Source organism: Chaetodon auriga, chromosome 17 (assembly GCF_051107435.1).
Source record: "Chaetodon auriga isolate fChaAug3 chromosome 17, fChaAug3.hap1, whole genome shotgun sequence".
In the NCBI taxonomy this organism is placed as follows: Eukaryota; Metazoa; Chordata; class Actinopteri; order Chaetodontiformes; family Chaetodontidae; genus Chaetodon; species Chaetodon auriga.
This window is the reverse complement of record NC_135090.1, coordinates 3,482,592-3,500,872: the sequence shown is the minus strand read 5'-3', so window position 1 is coordinate 3,500,872 and position 18,281 is coordinate 3,482,592. Positions and strand designations below refer to the sequence as shown.

At 41.2% G+C, this 18,281-nt stretch overlaps 2 protein-coding genes across 2 annotated transcripts; one reads left to right on the top strand and one right to left on the bottom strand.

Moving 5' to 3' along the window:
• Positions 1–123: 123 nt before the first annotated feature.
• On the bottom strand, positions 124–8,939 carry ngly1 (N-glycanase 1). Its single transcript, XM_076755363.1, has 12 exons — positions 8,737–8,939; positions 6,810–6,924; positions 6,416–6,661; positions 5,723–5,885; positions 5,395–5,614; positions 5,037–5,158; positions 4,216–4,361; positions 2,843–2,953; positions 2,568–2,753; positions 2,087–2,272; positions 979–1,156; positions 124–880 (listed from the first exon to the last, which is right to left on the bottom strand). The coding sequence occupies exons 1-12, from the start codon at positions 8,835–8,837 to the stop codon at positions 705–707; spliced, it is 1,950 nt and encodes a 649-aa protein (XP_076611478.1). The 5' UTR covers positions 8,838–8,939; the 3' UTR covers positions 124–704.
• Positions 8,940–9,105: 166 nt separating this feature from the next.
• Positions 9,106–13,716, top strand: oxsm (3-oxoacyl-ACP synthase, mitochondrial). The gene is made up of 2 exons (XM_076753754.1): positions 9,106–10,346; positions 11,319–13,716. Exons 1-2 carry the CDS (start codon positions 9,355–9,357, stop codon positions 11,719–11,721), a joined length of 1,395 nt encoding a protein of 464 aa, XP_076609869.1. The 5' UTR covers positions 9,106–9,354; the 3' UTR covers positions 11,722–13,716.
• The last annotated feature ends 4,565 nt before the right edge of the window (positions 13,717–18,281 follow it).

Genomic DNA, 18,281 nt, shown 5'->3' with positions numbered 1-18,281 from the left:
ACCGGCCCATGCTCCTCTTTCAACGCAAGATGGCGGCAAAAATCCACTGAAGCGTCAACACTGAACGACCACACAGCCTATAATGTAATGCATACTTTGTCATATCTTCAAACTAGACTCGACTACCAGCCTGCAAAAATATCTTTATTTATCTTTATTTGTTAACATTCAGCCCTTTCCATCACACACTCATTTGCTCTATTTATAATTAAACACATGAATACAACTGGGCATGGCAAGGTGTAAAAACACCACAGCCAAGACACTCACCAATATTTACAGTTTCTTACCGGCAGGAGAGCAGGAGCAACCACAGCTGATGAGAGAATCAGCCCTGGTTTGCTGATTGGAATGCCTCCATGCATCACAGACTACAGACACATTCACAGTGAGGCAAAGTTTACAAAAAAACTATGGCTTTATGGGTAAATCTCTTTACAGGTAGACTGCACACCACATATGTTATTGGCCCTTAGTCAAATAATATTAAATTAAATGTTTGAAAACATGTGTACTCTGATAGTACAGAATTCATGTATCATTAGGCCATGTTTATTCAATCACCTTAAAAGAATGCCACAAATTGAAATATTGCACTGATTTCTCAAACAAAACTATCATCCAAACAATCAGCTCTGAACTTGTCAAAGCAGTCAGCAGTGAAAAAGAATGAAGGGTCCAGTTTTGTTGGGCGAAAACAACTGTTAAGCATCGTCTAAGTGGATGAGGATTTCAAATGAAGACTCCTCTGTCTGCTTCAGGCTTTGTCTGAAGAGCTGAGAGTGCTGCCACGACGTCTCTCCTTCTCCACCGCGGAGCTCTGCTACGACAGTGAACTCTGAAGAGCCAGACAGACTCTGGAATGACTGCATCTTCCCATCTGTAGGTTCAAACACAAGAGAGGAAATTATTAAGAGAGATTGTGTTACACGATGATATTTAGTGTATTTTCTCAGAGTATCTATTATATAACCATACCCCCAGAGAACTCTGTAGTAATCTGGCCTGCCTGCAAGTGCCAGCAGACTTTCCCAGAGTGAAAGGTTTGGCTACTGGCCATGACTGAAACAGACTTTATCTTCAGTCCCGCCGGAGCAAAATCAAACTTCCAGCTGATTCTTCCCACAGAGGAGCCTTCTGTTCGAGCTATGTACACCTGAAGAAAGAAACAATCTGATCATCACATCCACTGCTGCGTGTTTCTCCAGGATCTAAAAAGAGGAACAGAGTTTAGTCTCATTTCCGACACTCCCTTGTCATTTTACACCACTGTAGGTCGTGTTATGAGATATTTCCCAATTGTTGCTTATGTGAGTCATGTTCACAATAAAGTTTTCAAACAGCAGCATCTTGCTTTAAGTGCTTGTTCAACATTGTTCTCACACACTGTCTGATTAAATCAAACAATGGCTGCAACATTTTTCTAAATGGAAATATGGCTTGTTAGCATTCTAATGGAACAAAGTATGGACTTTTTATTTGAAAGGTTCTTATGTTCCTACGGCTCGGCCTCCTCCACATCAGTCTGTCAGTCGGTCACTGCTCCACTTTAGTCCAGACTGAAACATCTCAGCAAATATCAGATGGACAGCCATGAAATTTGGTACACACACTCATGGTTCCCAAAAGGATCAATTCTACAGACTTTGGTGATCCCCTGACTTTTTCTCCAGTGTTTCCAACAGGCGGACATTTCAATGAAAAGTCTTGACAACTATTGGATCGGTCGCCATGAAATTTGGTACAGACATTCATGGTGCCCAGAAGATGAATCCTAATGAATACAGTGATCCTCTAACTTGTCCATTAGCGCCGTTCAAAGTTTTAAGTAAAACTGTGAAATACATTAAAGGATTGGACTGGAACAAAATCTGTGCAAACATTCATCTTCCCCATAGGCTGTATCCCCATAACTTTGGTAACCTTCTAACTTTTTATTTATTGCCATCTTCTGGTCAACATTTCAGTGCTGCTTAGCATCATCATGTTAGCACTGATGTTGTACACTTGTTAGAATCATGAGTGTGGTACATACATACATAGAACACTGGAAAAAAAAAAAAAACATATTCATAGTGAACCGTACCATCTGCCAGTCATTCTCCACCTTTCTAAAGACAGACTCCTTTCTCCACACACACTGATCCCAGCTCTGAATGAGCTCAGAGTCGTTGGACACTCGACAGTACTGGTCTTTGGTGGCACTGTATCGCACATGTAGCAACCTGTCATTCTTCTCTTTCTCAGTAGGAGTAAACACATAACCTGCAGCCTGAAAAAACACACACACATTATTAGTGTTAGGTATTAATTTTAGCTAGGTGGATCTAATAAACTGGAAACTGAGTATAAAGTCTCCCAAAGGCCTACCAAACGATAAATAAAATACATGTAATATAAAGGGGTTTTTTTTACTAAAAGGAAAGCAATTCATTTCACTTCTTGATCTGACTTTTGTAGCTGTGACCATCTAACATATTGACCCCTAGCCAAACATCTCAATTATGAATAAATCAGTAGATTCATATTGTTGAGGTCACCTATAATACATACATAATGTACTGTACCTCTGTGGATGGCCCTGTATTAGCCCCCCGGGTCTCCCCCCGTGCTATCCTCCAGGCCAGAGAACCAGAGTTGCGTCCGCCCAGCTCTCCTGGTTTTGGTTTTTTGGGGGAAATAAACTCCACCAGCTCGACAAGCAACCTCTCTGTCAGCTCTTTCTTCCTGTCTGGACTCAAGGACTGCTGCCTCTTTAGGTATCAGAGTACAAAAAAAGCAGTTTACATCAGTCACCACACAAATTAGTCTTATCCAAAGGGTTAAAAGGGTTCAGACTCACCGAGGCATTGAGCCCGCTGATGGTGTGAAGCAGCCAGGCCTCCTGAACCCTGGTCCTTCTCAACAAAACCTCTGGATGTTTGCAGGAATACCTCCAGGTGACATCAACCACCTGCATCAGACACACACATGCTGAAGCACATGAACTGTCCGCTGAGGCTGGAAGAGAATTATTGTCTAAACAAGAGTAAACAACACATAGCTTTTTGCTGATTGGCTCAAATGGGATGCTCATCATTACAGAACCAAATCAACAGACAAACAGGAAATCATGACTAGCACATAAAATAACAGAACAAATAACATGAAAATATGTTTTGTGCTCACATCGAGCATCAGAACATCTCTCACCCATCCAGAAATAGAATAAGATAGCTTAACTATAATCCTTCAAAACAAACCATCAGCACAGCGAAATAACACAAATTACTAGAATAATATTTCCAGACACCCTCTACTTGGCCTTACTATCACTAAGAATATTTTTTTCTCCCAAAACAAAGGAAAGGAGGATCTACTAATAGAAAACATTAGAAACTCTGATCTCCCACTGAGCTCCCCATGGAGTTTTTCACCACTCGTAATGACTACGGGGCAATGTTTTCAAAGTATGGGTCCTCGTTCTGTTTTGCTCTTGTGCACACAGACAAGAAAGCATGCGACGCTATAAACATTCCAGTCACTTGTCACATTACTGCATTGTTCTACAGGTAGCAGTGACGTGCCAACAAAGGCAGCGAAGAAGACTGCTTGGAAGTCAGTGCATGCAATCAATGCAGTTTTTAAAATCACCTTTGCAAATATTTTATGAGGAAGGAGCTGGATTCAGCATGTTTGTTTGCAAGACGCGTCCACAGGGCACCTCTAACTACCTGCCACAATGAAGTTAAACTAATACACACTGTAATCTGGTGCTTTTACAGCCATGATTCCACAAAGTTGGGACACTTTGCAAAATGTAAATAACAGAATGTGATCATTTGCTAATTCTTTTTCACATACACTCAACTGAAAACAATACAAAAACACAATTTAATGTTTCACCTCGTCAGCTTCATTGATTTTTGTAAATATCTGCTTATTCTGAATTTGATACAGCAACACGCTTCAAACAAGCTGGGACAGGAGCAACAAAAGACTGGGAAAGTTGTGGAATGCTCCAAAAACACCTGTTTGGAACATTCCACAGGTAAACAGGTTCACTGGTAACAAGTGATATGACGAAAGCATTGTGTCCTTATTGGATACAGATGAATATTCTGGTGTTGACTGTTGTTTTAACTGATCTACAAAAACAAGATCATAATGAGCCAAAAAAAAAATAAAGTGAACTGATATTAGTAGTAGTATGTACGTAGTGTCCGTTTGTCTGACCTGGTCCTTAGAGAAAGCCAGAACGTAGGCCAGTTTCTTCCCCCAGCCAACCTCATACAGTAGAGGCTTGTCACAGACGTTCTCACAAGAGTCACAGTGCAGCCAACGCCGCTGAGAAACTGAGTAAATCTCCGTCCACACATGGTCTGAAACAACACAGAGAGAACAGAACTGATTTTCCCTTTGCCTTTCATACACTTTAGACACGAAATGAACTGCTCGGACATCAGATGAGATATGGCAGTACTACACTTTGCGATGCTGGAAATTTGATGATGCCCCTGTGAACGCGATGTCCCTAGTGGATATCAAACTCTCATCTGAAGCTACCAATAGTACTCAATATCTTAAATTTGTACTATTTTAATATTTAAATCGGTTCAGTTTGTCACACAAAATTCTATTCTTGAAGGCAGAATGTGGAGAAGTTAAACTGTGTGCAAACAAAAGATCTCCACTTTCCAAAAAGACTGAGCGAACAAGAAAATATTCACATTTGAGAAGCTGGAGCCAGAGAATCTCACCCAAAATGATTCATCAGTTGTCAGGATGGCTGCCAAAAAAATTCTGCTGATGAACTTGTCGATCAATTGTTGCAGCACTACCTGTTATCACTGAACCTCCTAAATGACAACTGAGCAACATTTTGCTGATGATGACTATGAGATGTGGCTGAAAGAGCCAGAAAAAGCTAGTAGGTGGACCTTGAGTTGAGATGTCTTTGTTAAAATAATAACACTGACTGGTATTCAGGATCCTAGTCAACAAATTTTCCTCCTAAAATATCAATAATGAGCCACATTTGTTAATCATGGTCATACCTGTGCTGTCCCAGATGTATCTGGCCTCAAGGCCCAGGGCCCTGCAGCACATTGTGAAGCAGTTAGCCCACTCTCCACAGCGCCCCCTCCTGGTTTCAAGAAGTTTCTCAGGATTGTTATACCTGTTATTAACAACAGAATGAAAATGAGCATCAATGTCAGCAATCCATCATTCTCCATATGTTGTGGTCAAATTCATTCAAACCCTTTGTGACTGTTCAGAGGAAAAATGTTTTACTTCTTAGCATTTTAAAATTCGTTAACTGTGAAAGCTGCAAAACAAAAGTCAGTGATTTAACAATGAAATGTACCAGCAGTGAAAAAGGGTGCAATCACTGTTAACACGACACACACGGACCTGGGGAATCTGGTGGAGAGCCGGCAGCTCTGGCAGTAGTGGTTCTCCACTCGCTGGGCTCCCCAGCGGAGGTCATCGGTGGTGGGACTGAGGGAGCTGGCGTTCTGAGTTGGGCCTCCACAACGGCTGCAGGGCAGACAATCCACCCAGGAGAAGAAGTCCTGTTTGAACCATCTGAGCAACTCCAGCACCAGGAAGTCTTCTATTCCAAGTTTACATCCTACAAACACGAAAGCAAGTCAGTTGCTCTGAATCACTGTTTAAAAGGAGGGATTCAGTATGATCCTGCTGTACATCTGATTCTTTTGAATCGGGGAGAGGACTTCACCTGGATCTGCCGTTTTCGCCTTGTTCAACTTGTGTTCAGCAGCAGAGGACAGCTGCTGGTGAGGGATGGCGTTCCTGGCTTTCTGCTGCAGCTCAGGACTTTCATACAGCATGACGTGTTGGAAGTTTGACTGGAGAGTCACAAAGAAGCTCATGCTGTTCTCCTGACAGAAAGACAAGAAAACATCCAGATTACAAACAGACCAAAAGTAATGAAAAGTAGAGACAGGTGGTATTCACTTGTTAAATGCTATATTTTTTTGGGAGGTCACACTAATCTTTAACCTTTGACCATCAAAATCGAATCAGTTCATCCTTGAGTCCAAGTGAACGCAAGGCGTTTCCATGCTCACGAGAACAGAACAGACAGATAAAAACATTACGCCTCCGGCCATAAAAGCTAAAACACCCCCCCAGTATCTTACTAAAGCAGTATTAATAGTGAAGAGAGGTAAAACTTTAATCACCACAGCCAATATGAGCATAAGCATAAACATAAAAAAATGATAAATATTGAACCCACTCTCTGTTTTTAAGTAAAGAATGAGGAAATAAACAGGTATGACTGCCACTGAATGAGTGAACAAGGAACAAAGAGCAATACTAATATGTGATTTTGCTGATACACAGCTGAATACTTCAAATGTTCAATCACAATTCCCCTCATTTAAACCAAGGTTGAGCTCATCTTTACCAAGGACGATGGTTGTGGTGGAGGTGGTGTAAACGGCTGGCTGGAGGCAGCAGCAGAGCTCTCTGGTGCTGAAGCTGTAGTTGAAGCTGAAGCTGAGGCCGAGGCCGAGGCCACAGTAGTCTCAGCTGCAGGTTGGACAGGCGGTCCTCCACGCAGCCTCTGATCCCTCTCTGCTGCTATGGATTCCCTGATGAGCTTCAGCTGTTCCACTGAAGCAGACTTGGGGAACACCAGGTGGGTCTCAGCCTGAAAAGACGTGTAAGAGGTTATAATTTTTACTGACAGATAGATGATAGATGACCAAATTAAACTCCAGGCAATGACGCAAGTGGTATAAAATGAATACTGGCTTTAACTTATTATAGCAGCCACCTAGCAGTTACTTAATAATTACCTCCTCAAAGCCCATCTCAAAGAGGCACTCCACAGCTCCTTTGATGGGCAACAGCTTGGTGGAGAAAGTAGGATTGCCTATGCGGATTGATCTGTACTTTTCCTCATTGGGATACCTGTTGGGAGGTGAGATCACGACTTTTCAGGAAATATATTTTGTTTGCTTCTGTCTTTAATGAGCTTGGAAAAAAATGTACAAAAAGGAAACTGGATATTTTTCCTACAGATGCGGCAGGTCAGCCAAATGACTCACACGTACACTCAATCATCAGCACCTTGAAAAGCACCAGAACTTGAGATGTTTTTCAATTTGACAACATGCTTTTTAAATCACACAAAAACATTTTTACTTTTCCCATTACTCATTTATTTAAGTTGTCTTTTAAACACAGCTCCTTCTCTGATCACTGGAAAAATGCCATTGTCACACCTGTTTTTAAATGTAGAGACTGGTAGGTATACTACCACATAAGGGTCAGTGTTAGGTCAAGACAAAAGCTATGGTACAACCCCCTAATGCTAACATTCTAATTAAAGGTGAAAGGACTGGCTGACATAGTCACAGATAAATACCTTGGAGGCAGCCAAGATGTTTGTGCATACCATGATCTTTTCCTGTATGTCTTATTGCAGTTCATGTTGATGGCAGGCTGGTGAAACAGCCATAAGACATCTTGAGTCCTTATACAAACAAACTCTAAAAACTTTGGACTAAAAGCTAAAGCATTGCCATCACTGTTGGGTACTTGAGAAATACACTTCACTGAACTTCGAGAATTTTAGATTATTTGCAATTTTTTATCTGGTTTATGAAATCAGACATGGTTAGGCCCCTTGTCCACAAACATAACTTTGTGTACACTCGCTCAGTATATTCTATTAAATTGTCCAGAATATCTTCTCAAGGCGACTTTACCATACTGTTTCACTGCATTACATTTGGGGCTGTCAGTTTTCTTTGTTGCAGTCACAAATGAATGGGACACCCTGCTGAAGGACATGAGGAGCTGAAGATCTATCAGCACTTTCAAAGTCTGCTTAAAATTCTGTTAAACCTGCTCCGATCTGCACTCGTCTGGTCTTCATGACTTGTTTTTGACGAGCATGCGTTTATGCAGTGCCTTTGTGTCGATTTTTTATTGCATGTCTTAACTGTTCTTTTTTAGTATAACCTTGCATATTGCACTGAGTGTTATTATACTGTTTTTCTCTCTGACCTACCAAGGGACAACAGATGCAAATTGAAGCTATAATCTGGTGCTGTGCACCAAATTGTGACATTTATGTTTGAGCTTATACACTGTCCCTTTTAATTAAAATAAATAATACGTCATTATATTAACTAAGGTTAGAGTTGTTCATTGTGTACGGGACAATAATATCCTACTTCGTTGACAACTGCTTTACCAATGCACAAAATATGGGCATATTCTTTCATCAACAGTTCATATGAGTAAATTTTAAGTCTGCTCAATGAAACAAACGCGACTTTAACTTGACTCATGTACTCGACTCGAATTTTAAGACAATGTTGGGACTAGAGGTGATTTCAGAGATTTTAGAGATTTTAAATACTTAAAGCTGCTTCCTGGTGACTCACTCAAATGCCGAAAAAATCACAACGCCCTGGCGAATGATGCTAAAGTTATGTTAGGATTGTGTACGAATGAGTGTGTGCTGATAATCAAGGACAAATGAAAATGGCACATTTTCTAAACAAAGTTTGGTTTGACGCTGTGGGTTAACAGCAAAAACGTCGTGGGGGCTCAAGTACAGCGAGGTCAGCTTGACCAGCGGTTACACAGATGATGGCACGATGTTAGCTATTTCTTGATTTATTAGTAATGTACAGAACATTTCTAACATGAATCCCAGATTAGCTAACACTTCACAGCTGGTACATTGCGTTGTTAAGTTGTCAACCTTACCTTAAAATGTTGTCCGCATATGTAAGTAATAACTTGGCGGCGTCTAGAAAGACATCATTTGAATTCTCACACAATGTTGTGACTGCGGGTGACACAGCCATACTAGTATTTCTTGTACAAACTAAAATCCTTTCACTTTAGAGTAAGACAGCTAATGCTAACAGTACAGTTGGGAGGTCTGGCTTTGGGTCCTGGGTGTAGCTGACCCATCAACGCCTGAACATTTCTTTGCAGCTTTAAAAGTATTGTATTTAGTTAATTGTATCTCACCATAATTGTTTTTCAGAACTTGTTATTGTTTATTTTCTTACTCTATTGTCCAATTAAGTTTTTCATGTAATGTTTACAAGTAAAGCGATTCTGGCGTCCAGAACTGCTACCTAAAAATAGCTACATGGAGATTCAAGAATGGACTCGTTTAATCGTTACATGGATGGTTTCGTAAGTGACAGCTAGCTAAGTTTAAAGCAGGGCTCCACCAAGTAAGTTCCAAACTTAAGTCCATTTGCTTCTGGAGAACATTTCATCTCTGGTTTTATACACTTACTCATTTATAAATTGAGAGGGGATAAACCAAAGCTACAAGCTAGCTGTGTCAAATTTGACAGATATTACAGCATGTCTGCTTTATCACTATCCTGTTGGACTAGACTCCATTTGAGAGCACAGAGCATAAGGACACTTCTTCAAAAAAGTGTGTGTGTTTGTCCCAACCAAGACTCCAGACGCCACAGCTCTGGAAAGCACAAAAGGAGGGTTGTTGTCACTGGCATAGGGTTAGTGTGTCCTCTGGGCACAGGGACTGCTCTACCCTGGGCCCGCCTGATTGAAGGCCAGAGTGGGCTCGTTGCCCTTCACTCAGAGGAGTATAAGACAGTTCCCTGTAAGGTGGCAGCACTGGTTCCCAGAGGGAATGAAGAGGGTCAGTTTAAGGAGGAAAAGTTTGCGTCTCGTGGGGAGATCAGCAGCATGTCACCAGCCACTGTAATGGCCCTTGGAGCTGCTCAGCTGGCTCTGGAGGACTCAGGCTGGTACCCCAACACTGCAGAAGAACAACTCAGTACTGGGGTGGCTGTTGGCATGGGCATGGTGTCACTGGATGAAATTGCTCGCACCTCTACTGCATTCCAAGAGAAGGGCTACAACAAAGTCAGTCCCTTCTTTGTGCCTCGCATCCTTGTCAACATGGCTGCAGGGCACATAAGCATCAAACACAAACTGAAGGGTCCTAACCATGCAGTGTCGACAGCCTGCACTACAGGCGCACATGCCATAGGTGATGCTGCCAGGTTCATTGCCCACGGGGATGCAGTTGCTATGATTGCAGGTGGAACAGAATCCTGTGTGGGGCCTTTGTCGATGGCCGGCTTTGCCAGGGCGCGCGCCCTCGCCACCAAATGGAATGACAATCCCACGCAGGCATCGAGACCCTTTCACCCAGACAGAGAGGGCTTTGTGATGGGTGAAGGAGCAGCAGTGCTCCTTCTGGAGGAGCTGGAGCAGGCAGTGAAAAGAGGAGCCAGGATGTACGCGGAGGTTCTGGGCTATGGACTCTCAGGGGATGCCAGCCACATCACTGCACCCACTGCAGATGGAGATGGAGCATACAGGTGATAACGACAAAATTGCCTTAATTAATCCACAAAACTGCTGTCATTTATTTAAGCAGTGGTTCCCAACCAAGGGGTCACAATTCAGAGGGATCACAAGATGATTAACAGAATAAGAGTGCAGACAAAAGCATTGCCACATACAGTCATATTTATTCATTCACGCTTTCCTCCAGTTTTTGCTTTTTTTCCCTCCTCATTCAGGTTTTTATTTGTTTTAACATTACACAAAAACACAGTACAAACGTGTATTTTAGTGCACACAGTAAGATTTTAAAAAAGGAAGAAAAAGATAAAAACAGCACAGTCGACAGCCATAGAAAAAAAAGGCAGTTAAAAAGAACAGTGTTATATTCTGTTAACAAGTACCCCAAATTCATGCTGCACCTTTAGTGTAAGTCAGAAGGTTACGTCAGATTTGGATACTTTCACTTAAGACATTATTCACTCTCACTATCAAATTTTCAAAAGAAGCAGTCTCCATCTTGAGTTTAAGCCACTCTGTACTCTCTGTTTGCTCATCTCATTACATAAAATAAGCGTGGCCGTTACTTGAGCCACTCTTTTTTCGCAGCTCTTTCCAAAGACGGCAATACCAACAGGCAGTCCCACAGAACATGAAGAAATGTGCCCACTTCCTTATTACAGTTCCAACATGTATTATCTTCTGTTAAGACCAGACCATGTGTAGTTCAGCCTAAATTTGAGATCACTGCCACAGTTCTTCCCTTTTGTGTGTGTGTGTGTGTGTGTGTGTGTGTGTGTGTGTGTGTGTGTGTGTGTGTTTGAGAGAGAGAGGAAGAATGACTGGATAATTTTGCCTCTTCGGCCATGTTACAATTTCAGTAAGTGCTAAGGTTTGGGAGCAAAGCAACCATGTTACTGTATGCTGAGCAGCTTTTGAAATCAAGTAAGATCAAAGTTGTAAGACATTGGCATTATCCTTGAAATGTCTGACCACTGTCTTTACAGATGCATGTCTGCAGCCCTCAGAGATGCTGGCGTCTCACCGGCAGATGTGACATACGTGAACGCTCACGCCACATCCACGCCTTTGGGCGATGCAGCTGAAAATGCTTCCATCAAGAGGCTGTTCCAGCAAAACCTTGCGAACCTGGCTGTCTCTTCCACCAAGGGAGCCACGGGACATCTGCTCGGGGCCGCAGGGGCCCTGGAGGCAGCATTTACAGCTTTGGCCTGCTACCACGGGGTCCTGCCCCCGACACTCAACCTGGACCGGACCGAGCCCGAGTTTGACCTGAATTATGTCCCCTGCACAGCGCAGCCATGGCAGACTCACGGCCGCCGGGTGGCCCTCTCAAACTCTTTTGGATTTGGTGGCACCAACGCCTCGCTGTGCCTCGCCAGCATTTGATGAGCAATCTATTTTTGTAACATCTGAATATTATTAGTAGAATTGATCAACACGACTACTTTTTTGTTTTGTTTTGGAGGAAGTTCTTATGAACTGATTTTGAGGAAGATATCTGAAATTTAAAGTCTTTCAGGCTTTAAACCCCAAAGATTTAAATGTTGATGGAAACTGCAAAATCCTTGTAATCTTTTATTTATTTAGTTTTTTTTGTTTGTTGTTTTACATGAAAATGGTGAAAATAATATTGAATGCCAGAGTAAATTGTACTATGAACAGGCAAGCCAGTCTCTTTTTGGTGAGCAAAATGTACTTTAAAGTATCAAAAGTGAAAGTACAGTTTTTCAAAGAAATGAACACTGCACATGTGATTAGGTTATTAATAATGCAACAGTGAGTGAACATCATTTTACTGCTGTAGCTGCTCGAGGTGGAGCTAGTTTGAACTACTTTATGTACAGTTAGGGAGTTTAATCAAGTGGCTCCCAACCCAGGGGTGGGGCCCCATCAAAGGGGCACACAAAAGGTGTGAGGGGTCGTGAGATTATTAATTAGGCAGAAAAGAAGAGAGAACAAATGTCTAATATATTAATCATTTTTCATTGTTTTCCACAAATACTGGATAACTTTACAACTTTGTGCCTCTAAGAGTTATTTAAACAAAAGCATCTGAAGAATTTAAAGGAGAAATGTCTCTTTGGTGGAACTGCTAACAGCTGAGAGACATGTGAAATGTGACAAGAGGCCCTGGCAGGACAGTTTTTTGTGAGGGACCACAAAAAAATAGTCACTTTTTTAATTAAGTGTGTTCTTTTATAAGAATATTATATGCTTTATGTAAAATCTTAATACAAAAAACAGTAACTTGTCCAATGTGTTAGAGTAAAAAGTATTAAGAAGCATACAAATACCTCAAAATTGTACTTCTGTAGTAAAAGTATTCTGTTACTTTCCACCACTACTTACACATTAGATCCAGTCCCTTTTACAAATGTTACACTGCTTTGGCAGAATATGCTGAAATTAGCATTTCACCGCTGGACCTGGAATAATGATTGAGTTTGTTGTAAAGAAACAAGATGTTCTCTGTGCCTCCACCAGGTGGCGTTGGCTCACAGCAAGTCCTGCCTGTTGCTTTCATTCATTTCCAGCTCGCTTCACATGTCAGCCATTCACGAGACACCTTGATACAACAGAGAAATTAACACCTCATTTGCAAGCATTCCAGTGGACTGAGGTCAAAGGTCAGGGCTCTGTGCGGTTCATATTATCCTTATCTGGCCGTAGAACAAGCATTAATATCAAAGTGCTCGGAAGAGAAACAGCGGGGGAAGATACAAGAGGCTTTTAGATCCATTAGAGTAAATTGAGAGGAAGTAATTCAATAGAAGACGCTGATATGAAAAATTGTATTTAGAAGATACTAACCGTTAATTGCCTGCTGTTAGCTGCTTAAAGCCAACTCATGTAATCTTTAAACAGGAACTCGGACTGCAGAAAGCTTGGACAATTTATTGCCATTAGGAAATGAGTGGTGCTGTGGGTGTGTGCAGCTGACTTCAATATAATCCTAATGGAAGTTTTATCTTACAGTTTCTACACCAAGACCTCTGACTCTGCTGTTCTCCTTTGGATTCACTCTGGTTTGACCTTTCACTTGAGTGCTGAAAAAACAAGTGAGCACCAGAGCAGAGGGGACGAGTGAGACAGGTTAATTGGGAACAAAATGCCATTATGTCATGTTGAAATAAAAGTAATAGCTTAAACAGTCCCCTCAGGGAGAAGGACAGTTTTCCAAATTGTTCCCTGTCTTAAGAGTTTGAACAACAATCAGCTCCTTGAAACGAGAGATGAGACACACAGTTCTTGTTCGGCATCCTTGGGGAGACACAGTGACCATGAGGGAACACTGAGTGGTCATCTTATCTGATGGTTGAGAACATATGTATGGTTAAATTAAATCTTCAAAAAAAATAAATAAATAAATCTTACATTTTACAGGAGACAGTATTCCACTGAGAGGAGGAGAGAAACCGGTTTCACAGTGTAACTAGTGGGCTGACATGAAACAGGACTAATGCCTCAGTCGCTGCTCCTGCAGACTGCCCTGTCCATGACACCCCACAGTACAAAAGTAGATGGAATGAATGACACACTGTGTGTTAAAGTATTTGCTTTCTTGTAGAAAGTTCAATAGGAACATCAATACCAGTCTCGTCTCTGTGATGTTATGGAGTTGGAGCCAGGAGACAAACTCCACAGGGCACCTTTAAGTGCTCTAAGTACTTCTTATTTTTTAATCGTATTATTACAACAGCATTGACTGCACTGCAGAGGAATGACCTTCCTGGAGTAGAAGCATGGATGCATTACATACCGCACTCACTCAGATGGCGCCCTTTCACTTGAATGAAAATTGCTCGCCAGGCTTGCACAGTGTGCCCAAAATTTTGAAAACAAATTAAAACATGAAAAAAGTATAAGTTTCACCTTTGTGTTGCTTGTCCAAGCAAGTTTTCTAGCGAGGCGTCTTCCTCGCCTCACTGTGCTGTGCCAAACCAAAACAGGCTTATTACTGCCCCCTGAGACCAGAGGGTGGAAAATGCCCACTGGAGCTGTGGCTGGTGAAAACCATAGAGGAGTGAACAATGAGCACCTTTCACACTCGAAACATGGAAAAGCCACACAAAGTTGAGATTTATGTCGTATCCAGAGCATTTTCAAACAGTATTTTCCAAGAGCAAAGTCTTCAAAGTTGAGGACTCAGTGGTTGCTTTGGCAGGTGCATGTGTGGGTCACTTCCCCATCTGCAATGAGGAGCAGCACAGAGCCACTCCTCTAAGCTCGTCCAGAGTAAGCACCTGGGACTGTCTCCCATGCAGTGATACAGACAGACAAACATAATCTGGCTATGCCTTGCTTTAGTCACTCAATAGTAGATTATTTTGTAACCTGAACAGTGTTCTGATATTTCCTTCACCAGAAAATGATTGTCACAGTGGTCACTCTGGAGTTGTAAAATCGGTCACTGCAGTGTTTTGGCATCTGATAAACCTTCAGACTCATGGATTTATTCTTCAAACTAGACTTTCTGGGTTGTATTTCATCTGCTGACCACTACCTGAAGCAACGCAAACACACTCATTGAGCATCTTGCATCTTTTTAATTTTCAATTTTCAGTCTAAACACAAGACTAAAGGTAGTGAACAAAGGTAATGTTTGTGCTGAGGAAGACATCAGAGGAAAACATGATGTGTCCAGAATCCAAATGGTTCATCTTCAGGGCGTTGGGCCAAACAGGCCTCCTGTTCCTCATCTTTGTGATTTGTAAAAATGATTCCTGGAATATTACATGGTCCCAGGGTTGCTGTGGATTTCTTAGATTGAACACATATTAATTAAGAAATATGCAGAATGTAAGATCAATATCAGCTGAAATAATAAAGGTTTTCAAACTAGAATTAGACTGAGGGCTTCAGCAGGACCCATCTTGAGTCCCTCACACTGTCAGTTCATATTGTGCTTCAGTCCATATAGCTATACTACCAAAGCTTTAATGGGTCAAATTACCACAAACCTGACCCTAACCCCTGACCAGCTGGTCATCCAACCTTGTTTCTATGAATGCTCTTTGTGAATTTCATCACAAGCGGTATTTATTAAGCTTTTATCTTTCACCAAAAGCATTAGAGCTCATCCTCTGGGGACGATGAATATCCAAAGCCAATGTCGTGGAACAAGCCAGGTTAGCAGATAAGTTGTCATGGAAAAATGTGGTGATCATGGGAAATACTTGTTTTGATGGTGGTGCAGCAATAAAAGCCAGAAGACCACCAAATCGTTAAGATTCATCTTCAGGGGGTCATGAATGAATGAATATCCAAACCAAATATCTCAGTGATCTGGCCAGCAGCCTTGTGGAAATATCCTGATTTGTACCAAAGTGTTGGACAGATGAATCAACGAACCCATATCACTGTGTTTAGAGCCTGCAGCTTGTGGACAAAAGTAACATTTAAGAACAGCAGTAACCTTTTTGTAGATTATGATGATTATTTCATGGACTTCCAATCATGCTCTCACATACTGCATCTCTTCAATATGCACACAATGCTTTACTATTTTGCTGCCTTGTAAGTAGTGCACAAAGCCAAATTTGTTTCATGTCCTGTATATGGCAAGCTAGGACCTCTTGCTCTGTATTTCACTTGATGAATAATTGTACTGTCTGCCTGAATTTAATAGCATGATGTAAAGCCAGACCCAGATGATGAATTACTGTACTGGGGAATGTCGTTCCAGGGCCATTTTTAGAGATTACGTTTTATTAACTCTTCTGGATGTCACATCCAGCTAATGAATAAATCAATTATTCATTCATTTTTAAATTTGAAATAATCTGACATAGATAAATGAGCTGCGACAAGCTTTTTTTTTTTTTTTTTTTTTGCATGTTACAAAGGAAAGCCCGGCATCTTCATGGGGAATATTTTGGCCTCAGGACTAATACATCACTCTCTGTCCAGCTCTGGTTTCTTACCCTGATGTATGTGTGTTGGTGTTCTTCAGCAGTTTCTCACGCTCTGTTTTGCACCACTGCAGCAAGAGCTAACACGCACTGACTTGTTGAAAATCAAGCTGTAAATTATATCAAGCGTGCCATTACATAGACGGGATTCCCGGCATTTATGTAGTATTAGAAGTGTATGTGCACAAATGAAAAACTGTGTGACAGCATGCATCGTGATCCCTGCCTCTCCACTGCCCTGTGCACTCTGAGCTAAGTGTACCATTTCCACCACAGCTGCCTTCGCTGGGCAGGAACTATCGATTCCCATTGCTGTAATGATGTCATTTAATGACTTTGGTTCATGTTATTCCTTCTACTCCTCTTTTTTTTTTTTTTTTACATCCCTCCCTCCTAATTAAGAAATATCCAAGCTGAATTATGATCACTATGGCAACAGAGTCAGCATGCATTCCCTTTGATATCACCCTGTCCCGCATGGAGCACAGCTTATCACCAGGTTCTAAAATTAGACCTCCTCTCTCTCTCTGTGACACATGTTGGATGGCCTTCATTCTGCTGCTATGACCGTTGTAGCATTAGCCTTTTGTTCAGTTCTGGAATTTGTGAAATGAATCCAGGATATTACAGTAATACACTATGCTAAGCAATGATATACATACATACAGTGTATAATGCAATTGAAATTATACACATCTTATTACTTGATGCAGTTAGGGGTTAGGAGCCCTGAAAGGGTCTCCAGGTAATCTGAGAGGTTGTGAGATAATTAACAAAACAATATTTCTGTTAGATGAAGTTCTGTTGGGTGTTGTTTGGTTGGTTGGTTTTTGCCACTGAGTTATATTGACTTTCTTTTTCTCCAGGCCTCTCTAGAAATGATTATATCACTTATTTTATGTGCTGACACATTGGCAAGGGATCTTGAGTTTAGCATGCTTTGTTTAAAGGGGTCACACACCAAAAAGGTTGGCAACCCCTTCCTCAGACTCTACTAGTGGTTTTGGATGTTGCAGGGAATTCATTACCAGCCACATATAGTTCACAACGCTGTTGACCTTTCCCCAAAGAAACACATCTTGCCTTTATCCTGCTGATATCTGAGGTTGATTCCAGTTTCCTCATCTATAAACAGACTCAGTGGGTGTTTAGACCCAAATCAATACTGTGTTATTAAACTATAAGGGGTGTTCATGTGTTCATCTTGCTCCAGATACTGGTGACAGGCTGAAATATGATTCAGGAGAGCCCATTTGAGTAATAGACAGTGCTGGGTAAGTTACTTTCAAAATATGATGTATTACATATTACTAGTTACCCTGATTTGAAAGTAATGAGTTACGTTACAACATTGCTTTCTGGCCAAACATTTTCTGGCTTCAGTTTCTTCTGTTTTACGTCATTATAAAGCTGGATTTTGAGGGGGTTTGGAATGCTTTGCTCTGGGACATTTCTGACATTTTATAGGCAAAATCATTAATTAGCCACAAGGCTAATTGTCCCAGGGCTCCAAAGCTGTGTATGTTTTATTGTTTCTTGATGTGTAATATTTGTGGAGACAAAGACACTTTTCCAGGTTTTCTGTGTCAAATATTGTGCTATTTTGGATATTCATGGTAAAAAAAATTGCATACATTCAAAAACCTCTTCAACAGGTACAGGGCTAAACATCATATACACAAAGAAAGAAAGAAAGAAAGAAAGAAAGAATCTGCACACTGTTCTTTGCTCCCACAATATTTCTTGAAGATGTCATTGACTGAAATGTTGCACAGCAACCGCAATTAAAAAAAAAAAAAAGAAGAAGAAGAAGAAAAGAAAAGAGAACAGGGTGTGGATTCTACTTTCCATGGTATGGTCTTTTAAGAAACATGATCCATATAAACAATAACAAAGTTCTTAAAACTAGATTTTGGTACAGGCCTCCCTTACACAAGACAAAGCCAGCAGATTGGATAATAATGCAAGACCCACCTCAGTTGATATTGTACTTTAGTTGTGTAAATTCCATAATGAAGTAGTTGTTACTCCAGT

Coding starts and splice junctions, on each gene's coding strand:
- ngly1 (XM_076755363.1), bottom strand. CDS start 8,837: ATGGCTGTGTCACCCGCAGTCACAACATTGTGTGAGAATTCAAATGAT. Junction 5,886..6,415: donor CACCACAACCATCGTCCTTG/GTAAAGATGAGC, acceptor TCTTTCTGTCAG/GAGAACAGCATGAGCTTCTT. Junction 1,157..2,086: donor TGGAGAATGACTGGCAGATG/GTACGGTTCACT, acceptor TTCTTTCTTCAG/GTGTACATAGCTCGAACAGA.
- oxsm (XM_076753754.1), top strand. CDS start 9,355: ATGTCTGCTTTATCACTATCCTGTTGGACTAGACTCCATTTGAGAGCA. Junction 10,347..11,318: donor GATGGAGATGGAGCATACAG/GTGATAACGACA, acceptor CTGTCTTTACAG/ATGCATGTCTGCAGCCCTCA.